Source organism: Macrosteles quadrilineatus, unplaced genomic scaffold (genome assembly GCF_028750875.1).
Source record: "Macrosteles quadrilineatus isolate MER2022 unplaced genomic scaffold, UCM_ALF_1.0 Scaffold_3__2_contigs__length_128488019, whole genome shotgun sequence".
Classification (NCBI taxonomy): Eukaryota; Metazoa; Arthropoda; class Insecta; order Hemiptera; family Cicadellidae; genus Macrosteles; species Macrosteles quadrilineatus.
In genome coordinates this window covers 107,563,931-107,586,391 of record NW_026542596.1, presented here as the reverse complement: position 1 = coordinate 107,586,391, position 22,461 = coordinate 107,563,931, and the positions used below count along the sequence as shown (strand labels likewise).

General features: G+C 37.5%; 1 protein-coding gene across 1 annotated transcript in view; it reads right to left on the bottom strand.

Annotated features, from left to right (window-relative positions):
- Positions 1-20,835, bottom strand: part of LOC128990792 (glycylpeptide N-tetradecanoyltransferase 1) — a 36,926-nt gene extending 16,091 nt beyond the window's left edge. The window contains exons 1-5 of the mRNA XM_054413371.1: positions 20,607-20,835; positions 15,663-15,774; positions 12,715-12,829; positions 8,334-8,550; positions 3,248-3,364 (exon numbers count right to left, since the gene is read on the bottom strand). Coding sequence (XP_054269346.1) covers positions 3,248-3,364; positions 8,334-8,550; positions 12,715-12,829; positions 15,663-15,774; positions 20,607-20,683 — 638 coding nt within the window. The 5' untranslated portion in view covers positions 20,684-20,835. The remainder of the gene's footprint in view (positions 1-3,247; positions 3,365-8,333; positions 8,551-12,714; positions 12,830-15,662; positions 15,775-20,606) is intronic.
- Positions 20,836-22,461: the final 1,626 nt, after the last annotated feature.

The window sequence follows — 22,461 nt, the reverse complement described above, 5'->3', positions numbered from 1 at the left end:
TTTATATGGCTTTATTTTAAGACATATACCCCTTCTTAGAATTAAAAAGATTCCCTTAACAGCATTGTTTATTTACAAAGCAGCATTGGTACAATGGTTCGTTGCATCACTGTCAGTGGGAATGAGATTTTATAAATTAAACGAAAACGTAACCTCTCTTAGGAGTTATGAATAGTGATATAAGTAATTAAAATATTGTCGTAGGTAAAGTAGTGTATGCAATTCGCGTCAATAGAGTAAACGACACTATCTTAATGTATTCCTTGCGTAAACTACTATATTACATTGTATACAAAAAGTAAAAAAAAAACGTCTAATAACACTTAAAACATATATTTGTGCCCTTATACTGTTATCTCACCAGACGATAAATATACATAAAAGATGGCAAATGGTGATCGAGTTTGATTCGACACTCCAATCATCATCAGACCCAATAGGCGAATTATTTACATTGTATAATAAAGAAAACTCAAAGGTGTGCAGTTGGGTTGTTAAATACCCAACTGCACACCTTTGAGTTTGAGAAGCAGCTAACTAGTGGCCTTTGTTTGGCCATGTCTTGGATTGCAGTGTTATCATATGTTTCTGTTTGCCGTACAGAAACATACAGTTACCGTACAGTAACTAACAGTTCATGGACAGTCAATTTTATTAATCTGTTATGTCGTAATTATTTATCAATATAGATTACTGTTAAAGCGTTTCAACCCAAAGGAAAGTTCCAGATTATAAAGTGGTAGGGGTGATGGGTAGGGGAGGGCTTTTACATAGCTGGGGGTGAGTGGGGTCCTAGGAGGCGGGGCTTCGCCACCGTGGATGGAATAGGACTCCTGACGCAGGTAGAGCTGAGGATTATAGGGGTTAATCTGGGACCGCGGGCGAATTGGGCGAAATAAAACTCGGGCGGAATAGGACTACACGGTTTTAAGCCCCCCACACACTACCAGACCAGACCTCCAGACCAGACCGTCTTGGACGGCTCTACACACTCCCAGACCAGACGGTCTAACATTCGTAATTGAGAGACCGTGGTGAGAACTCCAACAAATGGATGTAGATTGTCACGATGGTCGGCCGTCTGACAGACAGCGCTACACACTCACAGACCAGACAAAAATAGTGGTGGGGGAACCTCAGACGGTCTGTGGTCTGAGGGTTCAACCATCAGACACGCAGACAGTCTGGTCCGAGAAAATCGGTCTGCAGACAGCCCCACACACGATAAGACAAGTGCCAGACGCCAGACCAGACGGTCTGGTCTGGAGGTCTGGTCTGGTAGTGTGTGGGGGGCTTTACAAACCGATAAGTTACTGCAAGGAACATCGATGCATCTGAATGACGCAATCTCATTGGGTCTAGGCAAATGGCAGAAAGAAAAGATCAGTTCCACTTTAAACTCAGTGTTGCCAGATGGACGATAATTTTTGTACTTTTACAACTGCGGTATTGGCGTAAACAAACTATAAGTATAATTTTCTAATAAGTTTACATAAACATGATTTAAATTAGTCAAACTATTAACTTTTTTTACGAAAAAAAAGCTATAACAATTTTATGATAATTTTGCCGACATTCACCATAATGGTGTAATGATAAATATGGCAACGTCAGCCCTGCAAAACAGCAGCTGTTTGATGGGAAAACAAAGCAGAAGCAGACAGCAGGAGCAGACCGACTAGAGAGAGAGAGAGAGATAAAGATGGTGACGCATAGCAACAACAAGAACAAAACAAAACAATGGATTGGAGTGAAGTTATGTCAACGTCAGTTTTGAATGTTTTTACTTTGAAGTGAATTTGTAACTTAAAATAAAATTGATTTTGTTAGTGGAAGTTTAATAGAAAGTAAAATAAACATATTCTGTTTGTGATTTTGATTGTGCAATTTTCAATCTGGTGGCAGAAACATGACAACTACAGTTTGAATTGTAACTTAACCTAGAAAATGTGAGTTTATAAAGAAAGGCCAAATAGGCTATACCAGGCTACAGTGAAATGTGTTTTAATTTTAAATTAAGTGTTTAATGTGGGATTTTATTTCGAGATAGTAGGCCTACTATGTTTTTATTTGATATTTTCAGTCTGTCAGAGACGAATGACTTGATCATTTTTATAAATGTACTGAGTGAAGAGGATAGCCCTAGTACCCATAACCTTCAAACTTCAGACAGATGAAGTGCTTATCCAAGTGATTACCTATTTTAAAATACCTCATTGATGTTTTTAACTTGTGATACAATATGTAGTTTGATATAAGTTTTCTGTTAAATAAATAAATTTATTTTTATAAATTCTGTTTCTTATTTGAATTGAAATTATTCTTAAAGTTAGGTACCTTATTAAGTTAGTTAGTTAGGTTGATTATCATGTTAGTGAGGAGGAATTAAAGGCAAGAAAAAATAAAACACACAATAACAAGTGATGTGTAGGCCTAAATAATTTAATGCTGCAGCCAACAAGTAGTCTACTGTAACTTAGGCCAAATGTTTTATTAGGCCTAAGGTAGGAGGTACTAATAATTAGTAACCATATAACTTAGAAAATTTGGTATAAGTACTTAAACTACCTATTTAGGCCTAGGCAAGGTTTAGGCTAGGATGAAATTTTTTCAGCAAAATGCTGCAAACTATCTGCAAAGACAAAAACTAAGTTAGGCCTAACTGTAGAAAAAATATTATTCAATAACTTAAGCATTTAAAAACAAAAAAATCCAGTAGGCTAATATTACATTTGTTTGAACATTACATCTTTCAATTTTATTTGTAGAAAATTTGCCATAGACCTAGCCTGCAAAACAATGTAAACTTAGCATTTTTAAGTTGTGAATAGCAAGATGCTAAAAATACTACCGCAGCATAAACCCTGGGCCTAGGCCTACTTAATGCACAACTACTCGACTCGACTCGACTCGATACTCGAGTTTTTACTCAAATACTCGACTCGACTCGATACTCGAGTTTTTACTCAAATACTCGACTCGACTCGACTCGAATTGAAAAATCACTACTCGCCCACCCCTAGTATAAAGATTAAATTATAATAACATGCTCCTCTATTTATAGGGATAGCGAAAAGCACACATTTAAGTTATATGTGTTATTAAATTAATTTTTAACAGGTATCGGTATCGAGTGCAGAATCGAGAATCAAAACCAAAGTTGTAAAATCAGAAATGGTATTGGAATCAACCCATCACTAGTTAATTATGATACTTGGTAAGAGTCAGCTTATTATTGGGGACTTACTGATTGTATACGTTAAGAGATGCTGGGACAGCACTTATGAAGCCCACCAGTCTACCACTCTTGGTCACTCTGACTCCACAATGCCACTCCCTCAGCCATCCAGGTGGTTGTAGTGCCCTGGACAAACCAACATTAATACTAGACTATGTACAACTGTTAGGCCCACCAGTCTACCACTCTTGGTCACTCTGACTCCACCATGCCACTCCCTCAGCCATCCAGGTGGTTGTAGTGCCCTGGACAAACCAACATCAACACTAGACTATGTACAACTGTTAGGCCCACCAGTCTACCACTCTTGGTCACTCTGACTCCACAATGCCACTCCCTCAGCCATCCAGGTGGTTGTAGTGCCCTGGACAAACCAACATCAATACTAGACTATGTACAACTGTTAAGCCTACCAGTCTACCACTCTTGGTCACTCTGACTCCACAATGCCACACCCTCAGCCATCCAGGTGGTTGTAGTGCCCTGGACAAACCAACATTAACACTAGACTATGTACAACTGTTAGGCCCACCAGTCTACCACTCTTGGTCACTCTGACTCCACAATGCCACTCCCTCAGCCATCCAGGTGGTTGTAGTGCCCTGGACAAACCAACATTAACACTAGACTATGTACAACTGTTAGGCCCACCAGTCTACCACTCTTGGTCACTCTGACTCCACCATGCCACTCCCTCAGCCATCCAGGTGGTTGTAGTGCCCTGGACAAACAAACATCAACACTAGACTATGTACAACTGTTAGGCCCACCAGTCTACCACTCTTGGTCACTCTGACTCCACAATGCCACTGCCTCAGCCATCCAGGTGGTTGTAGTGCCCTGGACAAACCAACATCAACACTAGACTATGTACAACTGTTAAGCCCACCAGTCTACCACTCTTGGTCACTCTGACTCCACAATGCCACTCCCTCAGCCATCCAGGTGGTTGTAGTGCCCTGGACAAACCAACATTAACACTAGACTATGTACAACTGTTAGGCCCACCAGTCTACCACTCTTGGTCACTCTGACTCCACAATGCCACTCCCTCAGCCATCCAGGTGGTTGTAGTGCCCTGGACAAACCAACATTAACACTAGACTATGTACAACTGTTAGGCCCACCAGTCTACCACTCTTGGTCACTCTGACTCCACCATGCCACTCCCTCAGCCATCCAGGTGGTTGTAGTGCCCTGGACAAACCAACATTAACACTAGACTATGTACAACTGTTAGGCCCACCAGTCTACCACTCTTGGTCACTCTGACTCCACAATGCCACTCCCTCAGCCATCCAGGTGGTTGTAGTGCCCTGGACAAACCAACATCAACACTAGACTATGTACAACTGTTAGGCCCACCAGTCTACCACTCTTGGTCACTCTGACTCCACAATGCCACTCCCTCAGCCATCCAGGTGGTTGTAGTGCCCTGGACAAACCAACATCAACACTAGACTATGTACAACTGTTAGGCCCACCAGTCTACCACTCTTGGTCACTCTGACTCGAAAATGCCACTCCCTCAGCCATCCAGGTGGTTGTAGTGCCCTGGACAAACCAACATTAACACTAGATTATGCACAACTGTTAGGCCCACCAGTCTACCACTCTTGGTCACTCTGACTCCACAATGCCACTCCCTCAGCCATCCAGGTGGTTGTAGTGCCCTGGACAAACCAACATCAACACTAGATTATGTACAACTGTTAGGCCCACCAGTCTACCACTCTTGGTCACTCTGACTCCACAATGCCACTCCCTCAGCCATCCAGGTGGTTGTAGTGCCCTGGACAAACCAACATCAACACTAGACTATGTACAACTGTTAGGCCCACCAGTCTACCACTCTTGGTCACTCTGACTCCACAATGCCACTCTCTCAGCCATCCAGGTGGTTGTAGTGCCCTGGACAAACCAACATCAACACTAGACTATGTACAACTGTTAGGCCCACCTGACTACCACTCTTGGTCACTCTGACTCCACAATGCCACTCTCTCAGCCATCCAGGTGGTTGTAGTGCCCTGGACAAACCAACATTAATACTAGACTATGTACAACTGTTAGGCCCACCAGTCTACCACTCTTGGTCACTCTGACTCCACAATGCCACTCCCTCAGCCATCCAGGTGGTTGTAGTGCCCTGGACAAACCAACATCAACACTAGACTATGTACAACTGTTAGGCCCACCAGTCTACCACTCTTGGTCACTCTGACTCCACCATGCCACTCTCTCAGCCATCCAGGTGGTTGTAGTGCCCTGGACAAACCAACATCAACACTAGACTATGTACAACTGTCAAGCCCACCAGTCTACCACTCTTGGTCACTCTGACTCCACAATGCCACTGCCTCAGCCATCCAGGTGGTTGTAGTGCCCTGGACAAACCAACATCAACACTAGACTATGTACAACTGTTAAGCCCGCCAGTCTACCACTCTTGGTCACTCTGACTCCACAATGCCACTCCCTCAGCCATCCAGGTGGTTGTAGTGCCCTGGACAAACCAACATCAATACTAGACTATGTACAACTGTTAAGCCCACCAGTCTACCACTCTTGGTCACTCTGACTCCACAATGCCACTCCCTCAGCCATCCAGGTGGTTGTAGTGCCCTGGACAAACCAACATTAACACTAGACTATGTACAACTGTTAGGCCCACCAGTCTACCACTCTTGGTCACTCTGACTCCACAATGCCACCCCCTCAGCCATCCAGGTGGTTGTAGTGCCCTGGACAAACCAACATTAACACTAGACTATGTACAACTGTTAGGCCCACCAGTCTACCACTCTTGGTCACTCTGACTCCACCATGCCACTCCCTCAGCCATCCAGGTGGTTGTAGTGCCCTGGACAAACAAACATCAACACTAGACTATGTACAACTGTTAGGCCCACCAGTCTACCACTCTTGGTCACTCTGACTCCACAATGCCACTGCCTCAGCCATCCAGGTGGTTGTAGTGCCCTGGACAAACCAACATCAACACTAGACTATGTACAACTATTGAGCCCACCAGTCTACCACTCTTGGTCACTCTGACTCCACAATGCCACTCCCTCAGCCATCCAGGTGGTTGTAGTGCCCTGGACAAACCAACATTAACACTAGACTATGTACAACTGTTAGGCCCACCAGTCTACCACTCTTGGTCACTCTGACTCCACAATGCCACTCCCTCAGCCATCCAGGTGGTTGTAGTGCCCTGGACAAACCAACATCAACACTAGACTATGTACAACTGTTAGGCCCACCAGTCTACCACTCTTGGTCACTCTGACTCCACAATGCCACTCCCTCAGCCATCCAGGTGGTTGTAGTGCCCTGGACAAACAAACATCAACACTAGACTATGTACAACTGTTAGGCCCACCAGTCTACCACTCTTGGTCACTCTGACTCCACAATGCCACTCCCTCAGCCATCCAGGTGGTTGTAGTGCCCTGGACAAACCAACATTAACACTAGACTATGTACAACTGTTAGGCCCACCAGTCTACCACTCTTGGTCACTCTGACTCCACAATGCCACTCCCTCAGCCATCCAGGTGGTTGTAGTGCCCTGGACAAACCAACATTAACACTAGACTATGTACAACTGTTAGGCCCACCAGTCTACCACTCTTGGTCACTCTGACTCCACAATGCCACTCCCTCAGCCATCCAGGTGGTTGTAGTGCCCTGGACAAACCAACATCAACACTAGACTATGTACAACTGTTAGGCCCAGCAGTCTACCACTCTTGGTCACTCTGACTCGACAATGCCACTCCCTCAGCCATCCAGGTGGTTGTAGTGCCCTGGACAAACCAACATTAACACTAGATTATGCACAACTGTTAGGCCCACCAGTCTACCACTCTTGGTCACTCTGACTCCACCATGCCACTCCCTCAGCCATCCAGGTGGTTGTAGTGCCCTGGACAAACCAACATCAACACTAGATTATGTACAACTGTTAGGCCCACCAGTCTACCACTCTTGGTCACTCTGACTCCACAATGCCACTCCCTCAGCCATCCAGGTGGTTGTAGTGCCCTGGACAAACCAACATTAACACTAGACTATGTACAACTGTTAGGCCCACCAGTCTACCACTCTTGGTCACTCTGACTCCACAATGCCACTCCCTCAGCCATCCAGGTGGTTGTAGTGCCCTGGACAAACCAACATCAACACTAGACTATGTACAATTGTTAGGCCCCTGACTCCACAATGCCACTCTCTCAGCCATCCAGGTGGTTGTAGTGCCCTGGACAAACCAACATTAACACTAGATTATGCACAACTGTTAGGCCCACCAGTCTACCACTCTTGGTCACTCTGACTCCACAATGCCACTCACTCAGCCATCCAGGTGGTTGTAGTGCCCTGGACAAACCAACATTAACACTAGATTATGCACAACTGTTAGGCCCACCAGTCTACCACTCTTGGTCACTCTGACTCCACAATGCCACTCCCTCAGCCATCCTGGTGGTTGTAGTGCCCTGGACAAACCAACATCAATACTAGACTATGTAAAACTGTTAGGCCCCTGACTCCACAATGCCACTCTCTCAGCCATCCAGGACTGGACAAACCAACATATCGTAGCCATTATTGAATAATGGTAATTATTTTTACATTTTGTTTGTAAATTTCTATTTTAAAATGTGCACATAAACAATGAAGAAAGAAGAACAGACAAGGATGGCCTTATTTTTGTCAGACTTTAAGTTATATGTACCCATTTATGGGAATCTATTCCGGTTCAGTCACATGGGCATTGTAAGCAAAATTAGGCTTGTGTTACCTTCCACCACCACTTTAATGCGAAGAAATTGGTTTGATGCCATGAATGTGTTGAAAACATGGTATCCAATAAGGTTCCTTGAGGAGTGTATGTGTGTTAACATGTGTAAATAATTAACTATAGTAGCCCTCAATCTCAGTACAATTGGAACAAGGAAAATAAATTTAAAAAAAATAACCTAATTATACCTTGGACATGTAAAGTTGATTACGACTTAATATCAAACCAGCAAAATCAGAACTCTTTCTGACTTAACTTAACCCCTTTTCTAGTCTATGGACTCACCATTTCAAGAACTGCGGAGGATAGTCGAACCTGAACATAGAGTCGTCGTCCTCCACATAGTTCTCATTGAGCAGTGTGTATAGCTCCTTGAGCACCAGAGGGTCGTCCAAGTTGAGAGTATCCCACTGGAACCCATCTGGCAGTGAGTACGGTTCCTGGCGAATCTCATTGGGAAGCTTCTCCGGCTCAATCGGCTCATTCACTGTGATCTTCTCATCTAAGCAACCCATTTAATTTATAATTATATCAAAAATTCTATTTATCTTTATTTTATCTTTTTATCATCCTAAAAAATGTGTTACATCTTTAAAAACATTGAAGTGTTTAATTAAAAAAAAAAAAATATCATTAGAACACCAATAAAATGAAAGAAGATTATATTACTAAATCTGTCACGATGACAAAAATACAGTAGAACTCAAGGTATCCAAACGGAATCGCCGATTATTGAAATTGTTTAGAGAAAGAATTTTAAAATCCTAAAATTATATTACTAGGAATTATTTTATTATTAAAGAAGGCAGAAGCCGTTATCATGGCAAAAACCTTGAATATCTCTCACGGTCAAGTAGACATCATCAAAGTCTCCTGCGGTCACGGAAAATCATCATAGGCTATCGCAGCAAAAGCGTGAATTTATTGATCGTGATATCTTTGCAGGAACGTTTTGCGATCGAGTTAGTAGAACTTGGCTCCGCTAAGCTTGTTTTAATTTTTTTACCCGAATTTCAGTAAAAATCTAACCACCAACAAATTTTACCAGCCCAATATAGAGCATTGAGCAATTACCAATTGATTTGAATAGCTGGAGTTCTAGTGTTGTCATTATATCGGTGTTTGTTGTATAGTATGTACATTTTCTGCAATTACTGCAGTATATCTAATGTCTCTGCAATCATAATATTGCCATGATGACTAGGCATAATTATAGATAATTACAGATAATTTATGAGTTTTTAAATTGCTTTGTTGATTTTACTTGGGGAGTATCAGTGTTGCTTGCAAATATGAAGATAGTTAAACTCTACCTGGTTTGAAAAATAAACGTTCTTTAGAAGAAAAAATGTCCAGTTAATACTTAATACTTTTAATACTTCAATCTGAAATGGCGACCATACCATAAAACCACTCTTGGCTTATTTTAAATTTTAAGCCAAGAATGAATGGAGATGAGTGTAGGATGAGTGGCGCGATCTTGTAGTTTGTTAGTGACCATTGTTATAACACTTTTGGAATTGTTGGATGTATATAAGGGGGGGTTAACTGATACATTTTGAGAGATCTCACCCAAACTTACTTTGTAAAATATTTTTTCTGTTTTATTTTACATTTACAAAATGTCATTCAAAGCTGTCTTTTAACTAAAATATATTTGAATTTCATTCTCTCAAGTTTTTTTAAATCATTCCGATTTCAATGAAATTTGGTACAAACATACCAAACCTACACTTATTTGAACGAGTTTGAAAACCAGCGTGATCGGACCATGAAAACAGGGTTTTATCAGGGGATTTATGGGAAAAAAAATGATTAAATTTCTCAATTTCTCTCCAAACCACTTTGAAGTGCTTAAAAAAATCATATCATGAAGTGTTTTTGTACGGTTATTAGTAACGGAGAAAATTCAAAACATTTTAAATTCAAAAATCATTAAAAATTGCCATGATTTTCTTATGGAGAGTAAGTGAGGCATTGTGTTCCAATACTCACTCATTGCAGTTTAGCAAACTTTACATAAACTAAAAAATATTTTTGTAATTGTAATTCTCTTGTTTGAAGCAACATCATTGGCCAGATGGAAATAGAGAGAGTTTTGGCAAGGCTACAAATTCAGGTAAACGTCGAAGATGAAGCATTTTGATTGGCTGGTTGTCATAAGTGAATTATGGAACAAGGGCCATAAAATAAGTTAGTTTTGGAAAGATATCTGACTCTCTACATTAAATTATAAAATTGAAAAAGTGAGTTTTTAAAAGGTTTAATGTTATTGTCAGTACAGATTTTATAACAGATCCAGAGATGTCAACATCTCAAAATGGAAAAAATGTAATAAGATAGTTTTGGAATGGAACGCCTCAAGTAAACTATTGTAGTTTGCTTGTTTATGGATATAATTTGATCATACTTGGCAAATTTATTTATTTTATACTAAGCTATTAATTTGTACAAAAAAAATACAGCTTTGCCTAATTATATTTTCAATAAAATGTCTCCTTAAAAATGTTAGAAAATTACACTATTGCCAGGTTTGGAACTACAGTATTGTGATAGCTTTTTGTTTTCAGTACAAACTACTCAACATGTTGTTTGATTAAACCTTAATATGTATCAATGATTTTGGATACTGCAACCAGCAGAAGTATATTCTTTGCATCCCATTGTTATATATTAAGCCTTTTAGGACAACTTGGGGCATGACATAGTTTTTTATGCATTGTAATTAATTTAGTGGTTGTGTTTAGCTACACAGCTGCTTAAATTAAACTAAAGATAATGTTTTAATAAAATAACAAGCAGTTTGCAGTTGACTTTTGTTTCCAAAATCATTGGAAAGAGTGTAAATGCCATGAATTATGGAAACGTGAAAAGTGGCATTTGCTATTTAGTTCAAGCAAATAAATCATGTGTAGCGATGTTGTTCTAGGTCACATAATGGACTGCAATAATTGTTGAATATGCAATTCATTTTTAACAAACTAAAATTATACTATTCAAATACAATTTTAAAAATGATCTTGGTATTTTACTTGGGGTAATGAAGCTATGTAGGCTAGTGTAATTCTCGGCTCATCAAGGTTCTACTGAATTATGTTTGGCAGTGAATAAGAGTTGAATGAAATTTATAAATAGTTATAAAGCCTAAGTGCCCTAATTAACTTGCCACAACATCAAATCTAGAGCCCAGCTTAGTGCATTAGTGATGTTTTCTATACTTGGCAAACCCCAAGAATGCCACTTAAGACCAATAATCCGTTCCAAAAACGTAAGAAAATACAATGTGAAAATAAACTTGAGATAGAAATCCTTGTCTTGGAGAACCAGGAAACAACATAAAACATAACCTCAAGTAAACAAGACCAAACGTGTTGACATCTCAGTCCTGCTGAGCTAAAGTGTTGTGTGAAGATTTCGGCTGCTAGTGTACTTAATTCAAGCAACCAAATTTTGAAAATAATGTTGTGAATTGTGATTTTGAAGAGAGAGAAAACTGTGGACGTGGCTAATTTGAAACTCTGTAATTCAAAATCGTCATTTAAGTTTATTTACACAGCTTTACAGTGTATGCTTTATAGGTTAAAAATGCATATGCAGCTTATTATTAACCGCGCCGAACTATCCGAATCCGAAAATATCCGAATCCGAACCTCCCAATATCCGATCTGAACCAACGATGTAAAAACTACTGGATTGCGCTCTCAGTAGCACTGCGGGCGCTGTTTTCGGTCTAGCTCCCCCCACCATCTACTGGCAGTAGCCGACGCAGCCCATACACTCACCATTGTAAAACGCGCCTTTTTAAGTTGCTGCTCTGTTTAAATATATAGATATAAAATATTGCTAATACATGCCAAAAACTTTTACTATTCTAAACTTTATGTCTTCTTCTTTTCGTGCAAAAAATAACACATTTGAACTCTTAAAAACCCTACTACATTTGTCCAGTTTTTACCGCAAATCTATGCTTGACATTAACGTGATAGGCATACTTTTTTATGACCTATTTTGTAAGATACATTGTCATTAAACATTGAAAGAAAAAAATATCGCGTTTACGTCAAACATTTACGTTACCACTGCGGCAAAAACTTAGCAAAATTATTCTAAATGTTTATGTACTAGTTTTTCGATTAATAAAATAGAATTTCAAACACAAATATTGTACTTTATATTTCTCCTTTGTAATCACTTATTATTTTACCATGTACAATTTGGAACTAGCAATATCAGTTGTCTAAAAAACTCTACAAAACGGGTTTAGTGAATTTGTAGTTTTAAAGAATTCAAATGGGTTATTTTCTGCAAGAAACAAAACAGACATAAAAGGTTTAACTAGTAAAAAGAGTTTGACAAGCGTTAGCAATATTTTATCCCTATAAATTTCAACAGTGCAGCAAATAAAAAGTGTGTTTTATAATGGTGAATGTATGGGCTGCGTCGGCTTCTGCCAGTAGGTGGTGGGGGAAGCTCGACCGCGCGGCCAACACTGAGCCAGCGATCCATGAGTTGTTTATATCGTTGATCTGAACCGAGCCTCAACTATCCGATCCGAAATGAAATTTCACTATCCGCACACCTCTAATTTAAACTAGTGTAAATTAAAATTTATTTCGAGGTTGTGCAAATCAACAACGAGAATCAATTGTCAGTTGTCTTGTCTCACCCATTTTAGGAACGGGCTGGGTGCTCCAAAACTGATACTGCTTCTGAAGAGCTTCCTCCGTTGTCTTGGCTGGTTTCTGCTGAAGAGACAGCATCTCCATAGCCTTGCGGATGTCCTGTAAAATATTTCTTTTAATTTCTCTTGTACAGCCAGGTTTATAGCCAGGCAATAACAGAGCTATCATAGGGAAGAAACTAAATGAACCCTCGAGATAATATTAGAAGTCCAACCACTTTTGAATCCAAATATTGTTGTGATAAATTATGTGAAACCTCAGACCTGTTTATTTCAGTTTAGATTTTACTTTTTAGACCTGTTAAACGAATAAATAAATATATAATTCTTTATTGTCACATAACGTTTTGAATCATAGCATAGCTAAAAAACAGATGACATTGTCGAGATTAAAAACTAACCTAAAATATACAATAATGTCTTATGAACGACCTTTAAACAATTTGGAAAAATTTACCGAACAATAAAATTAAATACCCCCGCCGCAGCAAACCTGCAGTCTTAGCGAATTTCGATTTGCCTGATTGGATTTACAAAAAAAAAGTCTCCTTAAAAATATCACATTTATTCTCTATTTAAATAAAATTAGTTTAACAATTACTTAGGTTTGCTGCAACAGGGAGGGTTAAAAAAGTGTTTTCGTTGTAAAATGTTAATACTGTAGTTAGTAAGAATTTAATGAATTTTCTAAATTTGATCAAAATATGTTCATAAACAAGCAAACTCCAACAGTTGACTTATTCCCCATAAGAATACGGTAACATAGGGATTTTAAATTTAAATTTTTTTGGAATTTTCTCTGTAACCATTAGGCGCATAATAATGGTTCAATATAATAAATTAGTTATTTTTTTAAGCTCTACAAAATAGTTTGGAAAGAAATTGTGAAATTTTGTGTTATAAGGGTAAAATATGGGAAAAACCGATTTTTACTCCGTTAAACCCCCCATAAAACGCCGTTCCCATAGTGCGATCATACTGGTTCGAGAACTCGTTCGAATAAATGTAGGTTTATACGTTTGTACCAAATTTAATCAAAATCGGATCATTTTTGCTCGAGTTATCGCGCTAACGAACACATACACTATATATAAATATATGAATTTGAACGGATGGTGTTTTTGGCCTCTAGGGACCTCAAAACGAAAAAGTAAATCGGTCCAGGGTCCAGGTCTTACCATGAGTATTACGGTAATAGCTTATTCCCTATATGGGAAATTCTCTAAAAATGAATTTATATGATAGTAAGAGAAGACAAATAAGAACTTTGCTCAAAATAATATTATTGATCCGTTAATTTAAGAGCTGTGAATCTGTTTAAGAATTTGTTAAATGTATTTGAGACTTGTGATTTGATAAGGAGAAACTCGAACTGGTGATTTTAATATGGATATTTTTATTATTCTTAAATACAATTATTTACCAACATCTCAAATTAAAAGCACACAATCTGAAATGAAATTAGTGATTTATCAGTATTACATCATGCTTACTCTAAAACAGTCGACTATTTTCAAATTTTTCAAATACATTCGTTGTTTTATCAAATTCAACTGACAAATATCTACTGTAGTTTTGATATTTTCTCAAATACAAGTATTAATTCATATAACTTATCATATAAAGTGGAAAAGGTGTAGACATTCCATCCCCTAGTTAAAGTTGTTGACATAGTTGATTGGCCCACTGATGTGGATTACTGATTTCTGTTGATTAAGCAGACTTTTTAACCAAATAAATTTGATACATAAGTTTTTGTAAGCTCATCAGTTAAGGCCCATCGCCTATCTCAGCAACAAAATAAACACCAGCACACATTCAATTATATTCTTGTTAGATGAAAAATTGGCTACAGCTGGCCATATGCTTGGGATATCTACTTTAATATCCAAAATGTCAATGCAGTAACTTACTTGTTTCCCTCTATTCTTATATTTTATACAGATGAAACACTTGAAACGTCCTAGCTGGTGAGACCCTAAACTACTGTACATTTCTTCATCAATGCCCGAGCAATAAAAATGTAACAAACAACCACCAAAACTGCATTTGACATATCGACCATTTTCAGGCAAAGGTTGACAGCATGCACTACACAATTTTTCTTCCATTTTCGGTGGCAAAGACAAACCTAACCAGCTTCGGATTTTTTGAGATTAAAAAATACTGTACAAAACGACTAAATTAATTTACAGTGCATAATAAATTTAATTTACAGTGATAAACGTAAAATGCATAAAAAGGGGATGAAAAGAAAAAGTAAATCTATGTCACAAAATAAATTCACAATAGCCTAATAATACTGGTTAAGAAAATTATCTTTATGGTGTGAATTACAACAAAAATGTAGTCACTCTAAAAAGAGATCAAAATAAATCAACCAGAGCCACTTTTATCTATCCCATTAGTTTTCTTATCTCTTATTTGGGTAAAGTTGATAAAAGGTTATTGTAAACAGTATCTGTTAAAGTTGAAAATTTTCCCTCAAAACTAATCAATGACTCCACAGCAAAAGACCTACATTGTTCATAAACAATAACAAAATCTGGTAATGTAGAACGTTATTTTTAATCTATAAAAAAACTAACCAATGTTTTACCAAATAAAACTGATATTTTATGTTCCTTAATTGATCAAGGTATTTTTTAGTAAGAAAATGATTTCAAAAACTCAATATGTTTAAAACAGAGCTTACAATAAATTTGTTAACAATTTTTTAAGATTGACTTGTAATTAGGGTGAAACGTTTAAAATCGGTTAGTAAGGTTAGGAAAGTAATCCGTCATTGATTAATTACAATACTGAATTAAAATTGGAAATCGATCAAGTATTTAATTTGAACAAACAAAAATTAAATAACAACTTTATGTCTACAAGAAGCATAAATTCATACATACACAAACTATTTACAGGTATATAAAGTAACACCCGACCTGGATAGAAAAATTGCATCCTGCTTGAAGTTCAGCATCGTTTATTGCAGTGTCGAGAGCTACTTCATTGTCAACTCCATTAGCCTTTTTTCTGCGATTTCTTTTCTTAGAGCTGAAACCATTGATTAATGACTAAGTTTACTAGGATGAGTTTTGGATCTCAATGATTAAAATTTATAACACTTGTGCACATTAAAACTGAGGTTTCCCAATTTTTAAAATTATATTTCACAAACAAATTATGAGGCAAAATTCAATTCATTGAGTATAAGGACAAAACATTTTTTTTAGAACTTATTTTTCATTTACACCATATACATTGTTCCGACAGAATTTCAATTTCCTTAATTAGGCCTAACCATATCTTGTTCACTCTCCTCCTATCTCGGGCATACAAATATATTTTTTTCTGCATGTAATAGGCCTAAAGTAGTGCATACACATTGCGTATAATAATTTGTCACACTAATTTTGGACAAAGAAATGGTATAAAACTGCCATTTTTGAGACTTTTAGTTTACACAAATTTTTAAGGGGGGTACCCCCGAAACCCCCCCCCCCCCCCCCCCCATTGTGACTGTTCTAGATCCGTCACTGTATTCAACACCTCACTGAGATTAGGGATTTTCCCATAAAAATGGAAGTCTGCGCTTGTCTGTCCCTTGAATGAGATCTCATCCCCATCGCTTGTGCAAAATTACAGACTAATTAGCATCATTCCTGCACTCTCTAAAGCCCTAGAAAGAGTTGTTCACTCCCAAGTTTCTGACTTTTTGTCACAAAACAATAATATTCTCAGTGTTGGGGAAGCTACTTTTAAAATGTAGCTAGCTACAACTACTGCTACATTTCCAAAAAAGTAGCTTAGCTACAGCTACAGCTACGGTTCCGAGAAAGTAGCTAGCTACAACTACAGCTACGATGAAATGTAGCTATAGCTACAATTTTAGCTACTTTTCCTGTGAAACTAATTGCAACTATAGGCTATAAACCTAACATTACAACAACAACAACAACAGAACCAAAATAAGTTAGTTGGGTGTTCCATCATATTTAGTACTTATTTTTAAATATTGCATTATTTTTAAGCATTTTATATGTAAATTTCATTAAGTTCAAAGGACATACAACCAAACTATATTTTAAAAGCCCATTTCATTTCTTTAATATACATTCATTTATAGATGTCTTTTATCAACTATTAAAAACAATTACAGTAGACTCCCTCTAATCCGGACACCTTTTAACCGGACATCGGTTTAACCGGACTACAGTCGGCGGAAATGACATCTCTTTAACCGGACAATTATTATCGGCACATTGGTTTAACCGGACTAGATCGGCAGGAAGTGGGCGGTACTGTAACGACTGTTCTCGTGGGAAAGATTTGAGACCAGTGATCACATGTCTGAATACAATGCTCTCCTAAATTTAAGTTGAATATCACCGTAAACGGTCCATTTCAATGAGTTTTTGGGGACGTCGGCTTAACCGGAAAAACCGTTATCCGGACTGGCCTCGGTCCCGAGGAGTCCGGATGAGAGGGAGTCTACTGTAAACTGTAAAACGATTATTTAAAAATACTTTTTTGTGTTACAGAGTCTAGCCTACTGAAATTGGAGTTTATTGCCTTTCTTTATTTTTAATGTTAAAAACGACATTGCTTTAACTTTTAATATTGCTTTAACCATAGTATTATGTTACTTGTTCTATGAATAACACTTTTCAATGTCAAGAAATCGTCCTTTGTCATTATGCATAGGTCAAATTGTGCTTCAACAAACGATGGTGCAGAAAACAGTATTCAACAACTAATCCTGAAATCGGCTTTTAATTTAAACATGATGAAAGTTGTTAAGTAAAAATAACATTTAAGCGTACTTGACTTTGTAACAAGTTGGCTATAGTAGGCTTGTTCTTACAAGGACTAAACAGATATATTCCTATTAATTGAACTTGGTAGCCTAAAAAGCTTGTTTAAAATACTAGCTATTGGCGCTCGAGAACTGTAGATGGCCACACGAAGCTTTGCTAGGCCTATTAGCATTTTTAAGGTTATGTTATATTGCTTAGCCTACCGTTGTTACCTAAGGGTATCGGATCCGCGGCTGTGGTTGGTTTAGACTCGACCACTGCGAAATCAGCTGATTAACCGAAGGAGCGGGAATGAGCTATTTTGCGTATTGTTTACAGGTATGGCAATATGGTCATTTCGGTACTTTCCTGACAAAGGGAACATTCATTATTATTGATGATTTCTTTTCAATCCTATATCAATATTTTTATTTTACTTCACGAGCCGTATTCCTTCTGTTTTAATAATCTTCAAACCCATTTAAATTACAAATTAAGAACTAACCTTGTTTATGCAAAATTAATAACTTAGGTAGCCAATATATTGGATTAGGAAATTAAACTATTCTAAACTAACTTAACATAACTAACCAAGCTTGCTGTAGGCCTATGCTAAGTTACTATTTCAAAATTCCGTTTGATAAATGAAAAGGCATATGGGGAATAGGCTATCAAACGGAATTTTGAAATGATACAGCAAGTTTGGTTGGTTAGGTTAGTTTAGAACAGTTTCATTACAATATAATATTTTTTAAATTGTTTGTTGATAGGCCTACTGAATGGTATTTATTTACTGTATCCTTATCCTAGAGATGTCAGATGATATGTTTCAATTTGTAATTATCATTGGCTATCGGATAGAAAAATAAAATATCGATATAAGTAGGCTATCGAAAATAAATCATCGACAATAATGAACGTTCCTTTTAACAGGAAAGTACCGTCATTTCCATGCAGTGGTAGGAAAACATAATTTAAATAACATAAGTGAAGTTAAAATAATATCGCACAACTTTAACTTTGGGCCTGATTAATCGTATGAAGCAGTAAGCTAAAAATATTTTTTTACAACCATAGGCTGACTTACCGTAAGTTAATTGGCCTTTTACCAAAAAGATTTTGAAGCATAACTTAATCCTAGATTTCAATACCGGTACGCCTAGAAGTTAAAATTGAAAGACTGACGTACAAATATTTTAAGTACAGCTGAGATATTTTTAACATTAGACATTAGGTAGGCTAACTTTATGGAAAGTTAAATGTAATGTTGGATTAAAAGTAAAACGTGGTTAACTTATCAGTTATCTGTGGTCTGTTCAAAATACAGTTTTACTAAGTTTTTATGTCAATAAAAGCGTTCCTCTGATAATCCGACCATCTCTGTTTTGTTATTTTAGTTTAGTGTTAGTGACTTGGCCAATTGTTGTAAACCGAACGGCTCAATAAATCTTGAATCTTGAAGTTACCTTCAGAAAAGAATTACGACCTTAAAGGGCAATTTATGAAATAACTTACCGGTAATGGATAGTTTTGCACAAGGTTACTTTTCATGACGAACATTTTAAGTACAGTACTTAGAACCTCGCTAAATCCGATCCCTGATGGTCCGACTCCTCGCTTGGTCTGGAAGTGCCGCCAACACAATAAGCTTCCGCTAACATAACCTCATTGTCCAAGACAAATATCCAGAAAACTTAATAAATTGTGTTTTTTTTTTAGTCTAATGTGTTGAAATTTGTTGTAGGCCTATATTTAGTTATGTCTGCCCATTACTTATTATTAATATTAAGTAGGCTCCCACATTATTGTTATTAGAAAATCACAGTTCATTTGACAAAAATGAAATGGATGCAAAACAAAGGAATGCCGATCAAAAAGCTTCAAGGTCAAGCTATCCGTTTGCACTGACAATCGTCTGCTCCTTAGGCCTACACACGACATCTGTCTGCTTTGCGCTTGCTATGTCACAACATTTTGTGATAGTAGCCTGTGATTGGGTGTTTAGTAACCATGGCAACTTGTTGAATGGGTGTATGAAGAGAAACTTAAGAAAGAATGGAAGATTCTGTCCTGAAACACCGTAGCAGTAGCCTATGACAAGCAGTAGCTTACTAGACTTTCTAAATGTTCTGTTCTTTATTTTGGCAATTATTGGTGCAATGTTTGGCAAACTGTTTGTTTGAGTAAAAGTTTGAAAAAGCTGTGATTTTAAACGTTAAGTTACAGTTTTTACTAGGCCTACTGAACCAAGGGTGATGACATAACATATAGGCTAATTATAATGATTGCGCAATAACTTAGCCTACTAATTGTATTTTTATGATGTAATATGCAAATTATTATACATTAACGTCCATTTAGTTTATGAGTTGGAAATAACTGTTTTATGTCATGTTGGATTAAGTTAACCGTGGTTAACTTATCAGTTATACGTGGTCTGTTCAAAATACAGTTTTACTAAGTTTTTATGTCCATAAAAGCGTTCCTCTGATAATCCGACCTTTTTGCTGGATCCGACCATGCTCCCGGTCCCGTATGTGACGGATTAGCGAGGTTCTACTATGGTTTGGGGGTGTGACTTAGGCTAGGCCTAAGTAGTTTTCCCAAAAGTTCATGGGTACGGTACCCTACCATACTTTGGGATTTATATATGGATGATAAAATAGGTAGCAAAAATCGAATGATAATAACTTAAATGTTAACTGGAAACAGGCAAAGACTGAAAAGTAGGCTTGGTGGACGTTGGTAGGCTACAGTAGTAGTCAGTTAGCTGGGTGATAAATCAAGTTTTAGCCAACCAGCTATTAGGCCTAGGCTATTTAAAACTTCAAATTTATTTAACACAACCATGCATATCATGTCCTTCAACGTCGAAAGACCCGATTACCAAAAGTGAGAAGTCATCATGGCCTTTTGGCAAAATTATGTTTATGTATCTAAGACAAACACACTCTCCCAGGCTTTTCTTAGCCTGAGGCTATGACTTCCTTTAAGTAAGAATTCGATAGCACTTCGATTTGCATAGCCTATTACTTATTATTGTGATAAAAATTATTGTACCGTTGTGATTGTAATGATGAATTAAGTTACCTTTTAGGTTTGGAATCTTTATCGTGTGGATCGCCAGGGGGCTGTTCATTTTCAGGTGTTTCATTCTTATCATCCATGTTCCTTAAAAAATCTTTACTAGCCTATACCATACCAATCTACAACAGATATCGAAAATTAATATTAGCCGCAGACAATCAATTTACTGTATGCAAATAATTAATACTCCCGTCTCCAAAAGTCCCTTCCTTCACTGCACTCCCTTTCCCTTCCCTTCCACTTCTTCTTCTTACACTCCCTGCAGCCAGCCTTCAGTTCGGACGTTGTCTGCTGGCTCTGCGCAGTGTTGCCACCAACCACGGGAATGTGGTGCGGCACCATTGAGTTAAAATATCGATTATACTAACTGATAAAACATATATCGATGGATAAAACATACTCCCTACATGTCCCTACTCTCTGGCTAAACATTAGAGAAAAACGTGCCACTGTTTTTGCTGTTTTGTTATCGGTATTTCGTAATGTTAGGTTGGCCAAGAGATCGGTTGGTGGGATGCTGTCAAATTCCAATTAATTCTAACCTAACCATACTATTTATTTGGGTTTATCCGCTATTTCAAGGACTTGTATCAAAAACTTATTTAAGCTATTGAACGTTAAAACCTGTGTATTTATAGTTACGAGAGGTCGTCCAGTGGTCGAAACTCGACCAAAAATATGTAATGTACTCACTTATCTATTTTCACCCCACACTGTAAATAAAACATGTGATTGGAGTTTCCTCCATTTGTTTTGATTTTCTGTTTATATTTCGTTGTTATTTCGTAACCAGCATAGCAACGCATAAGATCCATGTTAATTTTTTCAAATTTTTAAACTCATTTTTGTGCTTATCTTTGAGCCTATTTAAATTTATAAAGGGATTCTGCACACCTACAGGAAAATAGCTTTCCAACGGTATGCGTAGATTTTCCCTACGATTCACACGAGCTGAGAAAAAAGGTTTTAAAGAAACATGCTTGCCTATTAATATATAGATAGATAGATTTTTAAACATTATGGTTTATGATCTTGTTAAAATGGGTTGCTCGTAAAACAAATAAATAAACTTATTTTGCAATTATAATGTTGACACAGGCCTATTTTTGTTTACTATAAAAACATACGCTTTATTGATCTTGCCTCTAATTTGACAAGTCCCACCAACCGATCAGACGACCAACCTAACAACACAAAACTCTGAAACAAAACCAGCAAAAACAGTCGTACGTTTTTTAGCTCAATGGTTTTTTTTCAACACAGAGTGGACCCTCCAGGGATCGAGTTCCCGCAAGGCTCAAAGGATGTTCCATGACGTAGGCTCGACGTCAGATTTCCATGACATTCACACTTTCCAGTTTCATTCTTATCCATTTTAGTGGTTCTGGTTAATGGTTTCGGTTTCAGAACGGATACGGATACGCTACTGAACGCAAGCAAGTGACGCAAGTGCAAGTTGGTAGCCTAGTTTCAAAGTTGCAAGTTGCAAGGTGGATGGCATTTTGTTAATTATTACAGTGCAGTAGTACAATGAAGCCCCATTTGTTTAAGCTGGCGGCAAACAGTCGTTTTCTGGACTAAATTCTTGTGTGGGAAGCTCGTTTAAACTGTGTATACTGTGAAGTAAAATATTTTTATTTAATTAATTTCATTGACTTTTGGTTACTGAAGCAAAGAGTGCTATTGAATGAGCCATTAACAGAAGATAGCAAGTTAGTTTTGATATACAAAATACAAAGATTGGTTTTAAATTAAATTTTTTCATGAAATTCATAACCTGAGTTGGAAGTTTAAAGGAATTTAGCTTAATGTTTAAAGGTTGGGGGGGGGGGATCTGAGTGAATTGATGCTTTAAATT